General features: G+C 37.4%; 1 protein-coding gene across 1 annotated transcript in view; it reads left to right on the forward strand.

Annotated features, from left to right (window-relative positions):
• Positions 1-951: 951 nt before the first annotated feature.
• The window catches only part of LOC107670041 (interleukin-6 receptor subunit beta-like), a 20,584-nt gene continuing 6,147 nt past the window's right edge, over positions 952-15,388 (forward strand). Inside the window, exons 1-9 of the mRNA XM_016462517.1 lie at positions 952-1,041; positions 10,014-10,088; positions 10,194-10,499; positions 11,595-11,733; positions 11,845-12,017; positions 12,108-12,262; positions 13,051-13,210; positions 13,839-13,915; positions 14,039-14,252. Of these exons, the coding sequence (XP_016318003.1) occupies positions 10,034-10,088; positions 10,194-10,499; positions 11,595-11,733; positions 11,845-12,017; positions 12,108-12,262; positions 13,051-13,210; positions 13,839-13,915; positions 14,039-14,252 (1,279 nt within the window). The 5' untranslated portion in view covers positions 952-1,041; positions 10,014-10,033. The remainder of the gene's footprint in view (positions 1,042-10,013; positions 10,089-10,193; positions 10,500-11,594; positions 11,734-11,844; positions 12,018-12,107; positions 12,263-13,050; positions 13,211-13,838; positions 13,916-14,038; positions 14,253-15,388) is intronic.

The raw sequence follows: 15,388 nt of genomic DNA on the forward strand, positions 1-15,388 counted from the left end.
AATTATATAAACGCTGAGTTGGGTTCAGCAGTTTATGTGGATAATAATTAATATCCACATATATAAAGACACTGGACAGAAGGAGACTTGTACAGCAGAACTCTTTTAATATATGATTTATATTCATATACCAAGATGAAACAGAGATGACTTGTAGGTGTCTAGGGAATATTTACTTGCTTAAGTAAATATATCATGTTTATTGATTATATTAATAATTATTTTAATATTTAGAAGTAAGATGTAATTGCAAAATGAAAGTCAGACCACAGAATAAAGGCAATAGCACAGTGATTTAGTTTAGTAAAGTCTAATCTGGGTATACACATTTAATTTCGTTTTACAAAGAAAAAAAAAACAGTTTTATATTACTCAGAAATTGCTCTTTTGATTTTCAGACTTTGTTGTCTCTGATTCAGAGCATAGTTGAGTAGATCTGTCACAGACAGTTTATTGTTAGGAAATATTTATGCTTGTCATAACACATCCTGAGCAAAAGGCTTTGCCAACAAAAGCGCAGTAACGCTGGTAAAACACTGAATTGCGCAATACTGTTACAATGATAGCATCCATCAAACGTAACGTTACGTAAGTAACGTTAAAACATCAGTAACGCCCTTCGAAGTAAACGTGTATATTGAGAACATTCCTCAGCAAGCACTAATTTGTCTGTCGCTTATTTTCAATTTGTTCTTTATGTATAGGCTGCAGTGAGATCATTTTGCACGGTTTTCGGGCAGTGGGTCATGACTAACGGGAAAAGTAATGGATTATGAATCACGGGGCGTATTTAAATGACTGACAGCTCTACCGACCAATCACGAGACGAGTTTCGGTCTCTCGTTAGTCTTGATTCTGCGCATGCTCAGAATGCTTCGATCTGTAGCACACACTCTCGTCTTCAGTGATCGTGAGCACGTTCGCAGGTCGTTCCAGATGAGTGTGCGCTTCCGCTCAAACATCACCGGAAGTAACTCGCGATGTCTTAAAAGTGTTCAGATTTACAGTAAAGTTACAGTATGATGTGATGCCACTCTGAAGGTAAGAGAAGTGCTAAGAGTTTAGCGTGTTAAGTTTTATTTTTAACGTCTGCGTACTTTATAGGGATCGTGTTGCTGTGATATTAACGTCAATAAATGTATTGTGCTTTGTAATACTAGTCTAGTCCAGTGAATAAATGTTCTTAATATATAAATATTTTCTGGAGCTTGTACAGACATATTGATGGTATCCTTGCCAATTATATGAATGTATTGTGATATCATGGAAAGAAAACTATAAATACTATATTGTTATATATTTTTATTTTATTCTCACTAAAACCCAAATCTAGAATGTTATAAGCTTCAAATGATATCAAGTAGCAAAACATTGTAATCTGCAGTAGAAAATACTGTATGTAACTGAGAAATGTAGTACTTTTGAAAACTGAAAATTACTATGGGGAAATGTATGACCATTATCTATTTGCAGACAGATAATGTTGTGTCTCTGGAAAATATTTATCTGTGGCATTGTGTTATGTTGATTATCAAAGTGTTTTGTGTCTGTTTGTTAATGAGGGGTTTGTGGACGCATGAATGTTTTTAGATTTTGGAGTAAACATAGTAGTTTAGTTAGACCCTTGGGGTAAGATTGCATTTATAGTGTTGCTATTATGACAGATGTTCAATTAAAATATAGGCAATTAATCATGAAAATAATAGTGCTGTGTTCGATACATCGATACGACGATGTATCGTCACAGAGATCTGACGATACGAGTATTGATCATAGACTGTATAAAAACATGGACGTAGTGTCCGTGACGTCACCCGTAGGTTTCCTAAGAGCGTTTTTGAAGCTCAAAGTGGGCGGAGCTGGCCGTCGCCATCTTGGCAGCGCGTCACCGCGCGTCACTTCCGGATAATCGAAAATGGGCAAATGATGAAACCACGCCCACCTCGCTCGATGCAATTCACCTGTCACTCAAGTGGCCACGCCCTTAATTATGCAAAACTTTAAGGCTTAATATAATTTAAACAGACCAGTTATAAAAAAAATCACCCCCCTCACAGTTGTCATGAAGGGCAAAATTAGTTATATAGACCAAAACCACTTTTTGTACCAGGCTGTAAACATATTTTTTCTGCTGTAAAGTTGGGCATTTTAACATGGGGAGTCTATGGGACTGACTCCCTTTTGGAGCCAGCCTCTAGCAGCCAGCCGATGAATTGCAGTTTTAGTTACTTCCGTGTTGGTTTCACGAGAGAGAGCGGGAGGTTGCCGCTTGGTCACAACGCAACGAGAGTTCGTGGAAAGATGTAAGTAGTACTGTATTAGAAAAATGTTTTACGATTGAAATTTTCAGCGACCGACAGTAAAAGACTATCTAGTAATGCAAATGACTCAACTTTTTATGAAATTTCGCCATTTTGAATTGAACATATGCGATCATGATTCATGTAAATCATAAATGAACAAGAGACGTTTGCGTTTTCGACTGTTAGACATACGAATAAGAGTGAATGTGCACATTTTAAAATAAAATATTATTTTTAAACTTTAAACCGCATAAACACATTGCATTACACCAAATAATGTTCTTTTTAGCAACATCATATGACCCCTTTAACATGGGGGGTCTTATGGGATTGACTCCCTTTTGGAGCCAGCCTCTAGCGGCCAGTCGAAGAATTGCAGTTTTAGTCACTTCCGTGTTGGTTTCACGAGAGAGGTTGCCGCTTGGTATTTTGCCGCGTTTCTGTATTAACGGTCGCTGTGATTTCACCAAGTACAACATGTTCCTGGATCAACATCTTTTGTTGATCCTGGATCAACATAACGGTCCAAAAATACAGACTTAACCCAGTCCCCACCCCTAAACCTAACCTTACCCATAATTTATTCCTAAAATCAGAGGGAAATGATAGCTGATTAACAAGGGTGTAGAAGCACCTAACCCTGATCGTAAGCCTAAAGCAGATATTTCCTGAAAAGTTATTCCTCAATTCTGATTGGTTGATAGGAATGTTGTTCCAGGATCAACAAGGATGTTGTACTTGGTGAAATCACGGTCATCTGTATTAACAGTGAAGCTGTGGCTTTAATTGCTTTAGAAACGATGATGTTACCAGCTCCTTGTTGAGAAAGAATATAAAGCTCTTCAGCGATTAAGCTATTTTATTGATAAAATTGTGGGGCCAAGCTATAAAGTTTGTCTAAATGCGAAAAAGAATGTATGTGCGCGTGCAGCGTGATCTGTGTGACTAAACGTGTGTGCGTGAGGTACAGTGAAGACAGCGCATTAGTTTAGAGCTCTTCTAATTTTTATTTTTATTTGTTAAACGTAGAGAGTGTGTTGATTTGTGCAATGATACCAGCAATGTTAAGATGATTTTAATATATTAGAATGAGTACATTACAATACAAATTTATTAGGACGAGTACATTATTATTTATGGGCTTAAAAACAAGATGCAAACAATCAGAATATTGTAGGGTGGGGAGTGCACAATGTAAGCATGAAGCATATGCCATTACCTATAGGCTATTGTACTGTGGTACAGTTATGGAGGCCCTTCATAATGCTGAGGTCAACTGCCTGTTCTGCCAATAGCTAGCAACGGCCCTATAGTAAGCACTATGCAGTGTTTAATAAACAGCTGCTTTACTAAATTCTTCTGAGGTGAAATTCAGTGCACAGCCCTAGAAAATAACCATATGCCTGTATATAAGTCATAGAATAAACATATGACTTGTTTGGTCAGCTTGGGACGGCCCTGGCACAGGCAAACCAGAGGCTAATTAGCGACACGATGAGAGACGGCGCTGGTGGAGGGTTGAATGCAGCGCTGTCAGATTACCTCATGTCTCATTTCACCAGTGAGAAAACATTACAGTACAAAGCGCATAATATTACAATAATAACGCCTTCCGCTCTCGCTCGGTCTGCAGTAGAGTAATGGAGCGCGCTGATGATGTATCATGTCTGTGCGAACAGAGGTTAAATACATATGTTTATAAGCAGGCAGGACAGCCCTCAGACCGAAGGATGTGACTGGACGAACACTTTATGGTCCTATGCCTGATGATATACACAGATGATATACATTTAGAGCACTTAACTTATTAGAATACATTAGAAAACATTTAGAGCACTTAACTTATTGATTGCTATCGGGATGTGAAGAGACTTTCAACCAGCATAACAAAACATGTTTTTGACAGGGCCGTGCACAGGGGGGTGGCCCGGTGGCTAGAGCCACTGCCCCTTTGCCCTCATCGGCTGAGGTGCCCCTCTCACCAATCCCCCCATCACCCCAGCTCAAAGCGGTCTGTTCCCGCTCCGCTAAAGATCCGCTGATTCTGCTAATCCACTCCGTGTTTCCTGCCCGCTCCGCAACATCACTCACCTGTGTGCCGCTCTCTGCAGAGTGGAGACCACAGTCCCCGAAGGTCGTTGCATTACCAGCTAGATGCATTACAATCCACATTAGTCAGTGGTTGATCCACTGAATTAGTAATTAGTTGGTAGTTTGTTTGTTTTTATTTTTGTCGGTAATGACTTGGCCTTCTAAAAGCGCCAACAACTTGTACAAAATATCCATGTTCTTAGAATTAGAACGTCTAATCAAATTATTGTTCCCGATCAGATCTAATATAGATAACACCAAATTCGCTGCTGTTGGCACACTTTGTAGACAAAAAAAAATGCCTTCACAAAAAAGAAGACAGAGAGAGAACGAGCAAATGGAGGCTGCTAAAGGCAGTTCAACATTGCAAACATGAATTCAAAGCTCCAGCAAGCCAGCAGATCATCATATAGAATATTTAGCACACTTTAATTCTTGTAATTAAGTATATTTCCCATTATAATCACTTGTCTTGATAACTAGTAATCTATAACACATCATATTTTATTAAAACCAAATTAATAGTAGGCCTATAAATAGTTTAAAAAATAGTATACATTTTCTAAACTAGTTGTTTATTAGTATATAATATAGATTTATTCTATAAAATATTAAATTAAATGTCTAATACTTATAGCATTTTCTGGTTCTTATCAGAGAAGGATTTGGTGCACTTGTACACTCTCCCTATCAAATAAACCGCAAATAATATGTATAAATGATAAACTAAACCAGTAATATATCACATTAAAATACCATTTTATAATTCAGAGATTTAACTTAACTACAGTGCCTTATGGTGGGGTAAGTTAAAATGCTGGCTCAATTTACCCCACAGCATTTGTGTCACTTTGCCCCATAGCTGACATTTTGGGAAAAAATGACAGTAAAAGTGTACAGTTGCCAAGATACAGGGGGTGGGTCAACTTACCCTCTAGCTCAACTTACCCCACTCTCCCCTACTTCCATTGAAGATGAGCATGTTTTGAAATGTTATTATCATATTAATTTCTGCAATTTTATCAACACAAACCAACTGATAGGCTTGTCTAAGCTTCCAAACACCTCACCTTAAAGGGTACGTCACCGCTGGCAAGATTGCCTTTAAATAAAACGTGGCTGTCTATGCAGAAAAAAGCAGGGGAGAAAATCTGAAACTGGTGCTACATGATTAGAGAAAACTGAGAAAAAGAGCTTCCCTTTTGACAAAACCCTCAATAATGCACCTTTGATTTTGGCGGCACCACTCTGTTGAGGTGACTGTCTATGAGGGGGATACAAAAATGCACAAGTTTGATCTGTAGTTTAAAAAAAAGCCCAGATGCTGTCTGCCAGATGACACAAAATGTTTTTTTTTTGTTTTTTGTTTTTATTTTATTTAAAAGGGACAATACACATTAATTAACATGAGTAAAACAAGTCTACTATGTAAATGTGCCAGATTTAGCCATTCAGGCTCATTTTCATCTGCAGTCCCTGGCAGGTTGATCGTAAGAACCATAATCCACAAATACACAAAGCAGAAACAAACATATTACAAAAACCAGAATACAATAAAAGAAAAAAAAATAAAACACACTACTTCAAATTATGAGGACATATTTGATTATCCAGTAACCACCCTTTTACCGATTCAAAAAAAGGAGCAAGAGATGTAATATTTCTTAATTCTGTGGGTATAGTATTCCAAGTATGTACTGCTCTATAAGAAAATACTGATTACCCAAAAGTACTTCTTTTATATGGTATTATACAGTCCCCTCTAGTAGTGGCTCTAGTAAAAGAATTCAAATTTTTCCTGATAAATTTATTAAGTGGGAGCGGAGCCAAACCATGCAAAATTTTGAACACAAGTAAAATATCTGCAAATTTAATCATATTTTCCCAACTTAAAAACCCATATTTAGTTAAAATTTCACAATGATGATATGAATTAGACCTTTTATCCAATATTTTCAAAGCCTGCTTATAGAGTCTTTCTATTGATTGCAAAATAGTCCCACCTGTCTGTGTCCAACTGGTGAGACAGTAATTCATATGTGAAAAAATCATAGCATTAATGTATAACTTTGAGGCCTCAGTGGTTAAATTATTCCTAATATATCTAAAATTTGCCAAATTAAATTTAATTTTATTCCCAACTATTTTAACTTGTTTTTTAAATGTAAGTTGTGAATCAAGTATTATACCTAGATATTTATACTCTTGAACTACTGATAACCTTTTACCTGCAACTGTGACATCTGGATCGGGATCTCTATTTGCAGACTTTGAAAAAAACATACATACAGTTTTGCTAACATTAAGATGTAAACACGAGTTTTTTAACCAATTTGTAATCTTAACCATTTCTGCTGATAATTCATCTGCCGCTTGTTTTTTAGTTTTAGCATGCAAGTATATAATTGTATCATCAGCATACATCTGGCAATTTACAGCAGGTGCACAAACATCAGGCAAATCATTAATATACAAACTGAATAACAGAGGACCTAATATTGATCCTTGAGGTACACCAACTGAATTAATAAGTGATTGTGAGATTTTATTATCTACTCGAACACACTGTTGTCTATCCGTTAAATATGATTTTATCCATTTAATTACTCTTGTTGAGAAATTATAATTTAACAACTTTTTACTTATGTAAAGCTGTTGGCTTTGCTGGAGCATCGTGTAAGGAAAATGTCCAGGATGGAGGGGAGAGGGGCACCGATGATCTTTGCAGCTGTGTTCACCGTCCGCTGGAGGGTCTTGCGGTCTGCTGCACTACAGTTCCCATACCAGACAGTGATGCAGCTGGTCAGCACGCACTCAATGGTGCCCCTATAGAATGTGGTGAGGATGGGTGGAGGGAGACTTGCTCTTTTCAGCCGGCGGAGAAAGTGCAGGTGCTGTTGTGCCTTCTTGGAGAGTAACGTGGTGCTGGTGGTCCAGGTGAGATCTTCTATGATGTGCACCCCCAGGAATTTAGTGCTGCTGACTCTCTCCACAGTCGAGCTGTCGATGGTCAGTGGGGGGTGGTCAACGGAGTTTCTCCTGAAGTCCATCACAACCTCCTTTGTCTTACTCACATTGAGGGACAGGTTGTTAGTGCCACACCATTCAGCCAGCTTTGCCACTTCCTCTCTGTAGTGCGTTTCATCACTGTTGCTGATGAGACCTACCACCGTTGTGTCATCCGCAAACTTGATGATGTGGTTGGAGCTGAACTTGGCAGTGCAGTCGTGGGTCAGCAGCGTGAAGAGCAGCGGGCTGAGCACACAGCCTTGTGGGGCACCTGTGCTCAGTGTGGTAGTGCTCGAGGTGTTGTGGCCGACACGGACTGACTGAGGTCTTCCAGCAGTGTTAATTCTGTGATGCAAGTTAGGTTAAATTTTAGTACCTAAGAAAGTTCTACTTTGTTGGTGAAGAATCTAAAATATTCATGTTATTTCTTTTTTTTTTTTTATTTATTTTTTTTTATTTTATTTAAAAGGGACAATACACATTAATTAACATGAGTAAAACAAGTCTACTATGTAAATGTGCCAGATTTAGTCATTCAGGCTAATTTTCATCTGCAGTCCCTGGCAGGTTGATGGTAAGAACCATAATCCACAAATACACAAAGCAGAAACAAACATATTACAAAAACCAGAATACAATAAAAATAAATAAATAAATAAATAAAATAAAACTATAAAATAAAACACACTACTTCAAATTATGAGGACATATTTGATTATCCAGTAACCACCCTTTTACCGATTCAGAAAAAGGAGCAAGAGATGTAATATTTCTTAATTCTATGGGTATAGTATTCCAAGTATGTACTGCTCTATAAGAAAATACTGATTGCCCAAAAGTACTTCTTCTATATGGTATTATACAGTCCCCTCTAGTAGTGGCTCTAGTAAAAGAATTCAAATTTTTCCTGATAAATTTATTAAGTGGGAGCGGAGCCAAACCATGCAAAATTTTGAACACAAGTAAAATATCTGCAAATTTAATCATATTTTCCCAACTTAAAAACCCATATTTAGTTAAAATTTCACAATGATGATATGAATTAGACCTTTTATCCAATATTTTCAAAGCCTGCTTATAGAGTCTTTCTATTGATTGCAAAATAGTCCCACCTGTCTGTGTCCAACTGGTGAGACAGTAGTTCATATGTGAAAAAATCATAGCATTAATGTATAACTTTGAGGCCTCAGTGGTTAAATTATTCCTAATATATCTAAAATTTGCCAAATTAAATTAAATTTTATTCCCAACTATTTTAACTTGTTTTTTAAATGTAAGTTGTGAATCAAGTATTATACCTAGATATTTATACTCTTGTCACACTTTGCTTCATTTGGTGCACTTTTGCCGACAAACAGGGATATCTGGGTGCAGGTAACACAGAGGAAGAGTACTCAGTGTTCATTCACACATACTACCGACATTGTAGCAATACAAAGCTGGTTGAAAAACGACGTAGATGAGATTGGGAGGAGGACGCTAACCCTAACCTTAACCCGGCTGCACAAGTCTCACTTTATCTCACTTTTCTACGTTTTCTTGTTATCAATAAGTTGGATACATTTGAAATTATGCCTGTTTTACATGCCGAATGATTTATTTAACACAAAAATCCAATATATCTAAACAGGAGAGGGATATTACACAAGACTAAGGGTGGAAAGTGTTATTGCCCTAGCGTTTTCGACGCAGCTCGAGTTCCTGAAGAGGAACTAAAACATGTCAAACATTTGCTTTTAACCTTTTCCAAATTTAAATAGCAGTCATTTAAGTGACAATGTTGTCCTTATTATTAAAGAAGAAACAAAACTAACAAAAACACTAACTGCTCTTAATTTATTTCAGTGTTCTTTATTTCTGTTTACTTGAAGAATTACTTGAAAAAAGCCTGTTTACTGCACTGAAAAAAAAAAAATGTTTTTCTGGAAATGTTGAATTATTGGTTTAGCTAAAAACCTTGCTTGGACAAACACCGGATACAGCAGCTTGTCCCTAAAGAGACAACTTTGTACCTTATTTACCACTAAAAAGTTCAAGTAGTACCTTAAGGGTATATATGCCTACTCTAGAGTACTAATATGCACCATTTACAAGCTGTTTTGCCCTGACAGTGGTGCATTTCTTAAAGGTCACATATTGTACACCTTTCTGGAGTTTTAATTTAGGTTTTGATGTCCTTAATAATATATATTTGCGGTATAAGTACCAAAAACCATCTCAATGTTATTATTCATCTATATTTTTACAGCTCCTTTCTCAGGAGCTCTGCTGAGAACAGGTCGATTTTGGCCTGTCTAATTAATATTCATGAGCCTCTCTTCTGATTGGCCTGTTGTTTTCTGAGTGACGCACGGCCAGGCCAACCACAGGTAACTAGGGTCAGCCGACGTCACTGCGCTAGCTGCAATATGGGACCTTTAATAAGTTGGCAGTTTTCCATTGCAGCTAATGGGAACATGGCAAAAATGCAGCTATTCTCTTAACAAAGTAATGAAAAAATGTAGTTTAATCTCTTCTCTTAGGACATACATTATGGGGACATGAAAATGTACCGAATGGTAGCAATGACCCTTATCTATATTATATCTTTTGATTTCCTTCTTTTCTCAGATACCTGCCTTTATGTCACAATGGACACTTCACATCATTTACTCTTACTCTTGATGTTTTTGCACTATGCAATAGGTAAGCCATGTCACCAGTCCTTCACTCTATTACCTCCCAGTTAACACTTACTGTATATCGTTATTGTTTTGTTGTGATACTCAATGCAGTGTTTTGTCCACACAGGTTCCAATAGTAGCTGTGTGAAAATTCTTCCAGACTCCAGCAGTAACATTGTTCTTGAGGTGGGAAAAAACTTCACCGCGACTTGTCACCTCCTGGAAGGCTCTGTTTATACCTCAGATGACATTGAATGGAGATTGGAAAACATCAGCATTGCAAAGCAGTTTTACCGTAAAATAAATGAAACGGCTGTCAGTGTTACTGTTAACGTCAGCAGTGACATGAGCGGTTTGCTGCGCTGCAGAGCCGCCAAGGAGTCGCTGTCATACGCACCACAGTGTATCTATGGAATCTTTCTCCGTACGGGATGTAAGTGTTTTCATGCCAAAATCACACGTGTTGCTTTAGAATTAAAAGGCTTGAATTCGTCACTCCAACTGGGTTTTAGTTTTGTACGTATTTTTTTGACAATTTGTGACCCTGGAGCACAAAACCAGTCATAAGGGTCAATTTTTCGAAATTGAGATTTATGCATCATCTGAAACCTGAATAAATAAGAATAAATAATAAATTGTTAGGATAGGACAATATTTGGCTGAGATACAACTATTTGAAAATCTGGAATCTGAGGGTGCAAAAAAAAAATCCAAATATTAAGAAAATCGCCTTTAAAGTTGTCCAAATGAAGTTCTTAGCAATGCATATTACTAATCAGAAATTACGTTTTAATATATTTACTGTATGAAATTTACAAAATATCTTCATGGAACATGATCTTTACTTAATATCCTAATGATTTTTGGCATAAAAGAAAAATCGATAATTTTGGCTCATACAATGTATTTTTGGCTATTGCTACAAATATACCCCAGCGACTTAAGACTGCTTTTGTGCTCCAGGGTCACATATGTTTTTCTAAAACACAAAATATTGCAGAATATCCAGTGTACTGTATTGCAAGTGTTCAGAGACATTTGTGTCGGGAAAAGACTGGCATTTAAGTCGTTATAAGCTTTGCCTCCACCTTAGTTTTGAAATTGATTAAAGGAGTCATATGATGCTTTTTTAAAGATCATTATTTTGTGTATTTGGTGTAACAGAATATGTTGACATGCTTTAATGTTCAAAAACAAATGCTATTCAAATGAAGCATTTCTCTTCAATATTGTTAATCATCATTGGCTTTCTGACGTCAAATTTGACAAGACAGATTGTTGAACCATATTTGAGATTTTCAAGCAGAGAATTTTCAGCTTTTTTCCCACATGTATGCCTTCAGAACCTTTGGTTAATAATATCAATTTTCAGTTTGTGATGCAGTGGTTTATAAACCTGTAGGAAAAAACAATCTTTGCCTCTTTCAGACATTCTCATTTTTTGAAACCCGATGCATTATTTACCAAACACTTCAACTTCAAGGAAACATCTTGATAAATCCATTGTTTTTGTGTTTATGATCTCCAGATCCTCCACTGAAACCAAAGAATCTGTCATGCCTTGCTTTGCAAGAGGGCAAGGATATTTCCTCTTACTTAAACTGTAGTTGGGATCCAGGATCGCGATCCCCGCTGCTCGACACAAATTACACCCTTACTGTCAATGTGTACGTGTTAGAGTAGCATAAGTACTGAAAGCACCTTTATGATTTTTTGCCAAATTACTCAAAATGAAAGACTAGAGTGTTATTTACTTCCTCTTCTTCGTCTTTTTTTAGACTTGCTTCAGACCTAACATATAAAGCTGAGTGTAATCAGCATCTTGCAAGATACTGCGTAGTCAATCTGGAGACTTTTCAGATTCATATGCTTTTTAGAGTGTGGGTTGAAGTGAAGAATGCGCTGGGCTCAGAGCGGTCAGACGAACTTCAAAAGTATTCTGCATATTTTGGTATGATCTCAGCTTTTGAATTAGGAAAGGATGCATTTAAAACTCTGTATGACTGCATAACTTCAACTGGCTTTTCTGTTTGTTTTGTAGTGAAACCAAATCCACCACTGAATGTCCGAGTCCTCACTGAAGTTAATATCTCCACAAGTCTCATGGTTACTTGGAAGCATCCCGTTCACGAGACTGTTTTGAAACTCTCTTATGCCATCAGATACTGCAAAGTAGCATCCGATGTTTGGGTCGAGGTATGGGAAAGCCAAAAGCCAGGACAAAAGATAGCATTTTTGTGTACTGTTAATAATGATTGTTGGTGAAAACCGTGGTGTGATTTGATGTCAGTGTTCTTTTGTTTGACCTATTTTATTTGCCTTACCAAAACATTTCATAAGGGCTTTTCACACTGCGCTTAAGCCTGGGTCATCATCGTTCTGAACCCCCGTCTTTAACCTCAGGTATGTTTCACACGTGTAATTCAGAAGCGGGGTTAGCAGTGCTTTTGTGGTGTTGCAGTGCCAAACTTGTGAAGTGTGAAACGATGCAGTGTTAAAATGTTAACGGCTAGATGCAGAGCAACTGACACCCAAACGTGTACCTCATATTCACTTGCTTTGGACAACAAGAAAACACGGCGTTGTATAAGCAAAGTTGATCGGCAATATATAACCCGAGGATGCGCAATGCTAGAGCCGTTGTATAGACAGGTCGAGTGCTGCGTTCGTCCAGTCAATGACACTGACACCACAAATATGCAAATAAGAATGTGCAGTAATGCACAAACATAAGTTTATGAAGACCCAGGATTAATGGTTAAGCCCGGATAAATTATGAACAGTGTTAAATGTGGATTCTGTTGACCCGGGGTTTAGAATGACCCTGGGTTAAACATTTCAGGTGTGAAATGCCCTATTATGGCTCAAGGGGATGGGAGTGGGTTCTTATTTCAAACAATGGAATATTTTCATCTTGCATATAATTTAGTCCTCACCTCAAAAAAAAAAGACGCTGTTTATTCATGAGTTCATGAATCTTTTAGGTGCCTGAGAGCTTCACCGAAGCGTACATGGAGTCGTTTAGACTGCAGTCTCTGGAGCCTTACACTCAATACGTGGTGCAGATGCGATGCATTGGAGAAAGTCACAGCAGTCACTGGAGTAACTGGAGCGCCAGCGTCACAGGGCACACCGCAGAAGCCAGTATGATCTGTATTATTCATCAAGTGATTGAAAAACTCTAAAAAGGTTGATGGAAGGATCCTAAAATGGGGTTATAAAATCCTTAAGAACAGTGTTGGGAAGGTAGCTTACTAAAGTAGTTAAGCTGCCCTTTAAAAAACTAGTTAGCTACTCTAACACTACTACTAGTAAATCTTTACTATTACTCGCCTTTAGGCAAAATGTGTTGTTTTGAAGAGTTTTATCTTTTAAGGACAATAGAGAACAGGCTCTGTTTCATGAAGCATGCTTCCAAATGCAGGAATAAGCAGAGATGGAATCCGAACGTACGGTTGTACTAGACTCAGAAATGAGTTGGATTTTACATATGAGAGAGAAGATCATTTAGGACTAACCGGCTGAATAGAATAAATCAGACTTTCCAACACAGAATACATACCAGAGTGAGTTAGAGATTATTCTCTCATGACAGTAAAGTGTGTGCGAACAACATGAGATTAAAAATGGGAATTTAAAAAAGCAAGTAAACTATTGTCAGGCTACTGAAATGCACAGTTAAGTTAGTAGCAACACTGCTTAATTACTTCCCAGCGTTCTGATGTTATTGAATCTTATCATTAATACTCATCAGGCCATCTTATTTTCTCAGAGCCAGCAAGCGCACCAGATCTTTGGAGAATCATCCAGCCCACTTCTAATAATAGAAATGTCACTTTAGTATGGAAGGTAAATTCCTTTTTTCACCTTACATGTGCTAAAATATCAGTAATAGTGTTAATCTATGTAGTGACATACTCAATAGCTTTGCAAGTTAAATAGGAAAGGTTTTCCTATTGTCTTCGGTTACAGGCTCCTGTAAAAACGAATGGAAAAATACTGAAATATTACCTGAATATCAGTCAAGATTATGTGATGTTTGAAAGTCACACTATAACAGATAAGCCCAGGCTGATGTATTCGATGGAGTTGCCACCAGGAAAAACGGCCAGTATTGAACTAGCTGCTGTCAATTCAGTTGGAGCGTCTCCTAAAGCAACTTTATTCATTCCAAGATCAGATCAAGGTATGTTAAAGACTGCAGTGTTTTTTGATAAAATTCAACATTTGAACCCTTCTGTTGCCCTCAGATTAGTTGTGCCCCCTTTTTTTGATGAAGAATATGCTCTAAAGGCAACACTTATTTTTGGCACTTGAACCAGGCTTTGTGATATCATCTAAACCAGGGGTCACCAAACTCGGTCCTGGAGGGCCGGTGTCCTGCAGAGTTTAGCTCCAACCCTAATCAAACACACCTGAACCAGCTAATCAAGCTCTTACTTTGTATACTTGAAACTTCAAGGCAGGCGTGTTGAGGCAAGCTGGAGCTAAACTCTGCAGGACAGCGGCCCTCCAGGACCGAGTGTGGTGACCCCTGATCTAAACAAATGAAATGATAGCTGCTTTTAAAATAAAATAATAATATTGACATTCAAAACAAGTGCTCCATCTTCATGAGTCACAGTTCTAGAAGAATCTAGATCTTTGGCTTTTAAATTCCTTTTTTGTGAATCTATGTATAAAATGTGGCCCCAGCATATTAAAGATTTTTAAAGATTCAGCTACTTGCACATTATGTTGTATGTGATAGGGTATAGTGGGGCTAAAGCCACTGAGCGCTTTCCAAAACACCTGTAGTACTTCACCTGGTCGTTTTAAGTGAGCAAAAATGGATTTGTTGTGTTGTGCAGAGTCAGCCATATTGATAGGTTCCCTTTCATGGGAACTTCGAACTGCGTCCTCTAGGGGTCGCAACTAAAAGAAATAAAGTGATATGACAAGATCATTTGGGACCCACCAAATTTGACCCAACGATTACAGATGGGTACAGTTTTAGGACAGTTGGAGGTAGGGATGTAACGATTCACTCAACTCATGATTCAATTCGATTCATGATTTTGATTTCGCGATTCGATTCGATTCACTTTTTTTTTTTTTTTTTTTACAAAATGAGATTTAAGACAAATTATAAATTAAATGTGTCCTTTTATTATTGCTTGGACAAAATGCTGCACATTTCTTTGTGAAATTGAAATATATCACTATAATAATATACTAATATAACACTTGCATATTGTTGCTCTTTTTTTGGTTTTGATTGCTTCTATTGTCCTCATTTGTAAGTCGCTTTGGATAAAAGCGTCTGCTAAATGACAAAATTTA

The sequence above is a fragment of the Sinocyclocheilus anshuiensis genome, unplaced genomic scaffold (assembly GCF_001515605.1).
Source record: "Sinocyclocheilus anshuiensis isolate Anshui unplaced genomic scaffold, SAMN03320099.WGS_v1.1 scaffold664, whole genome shotgun sequence".
NCBI classification, from domain to species: Eukaryota; Metazoa; Chordata; class Actinopteri; order Cypriniformes; family Cyprinidae; genus Sinocyclocheilus; species Sinocyclocheilus anshuiensis.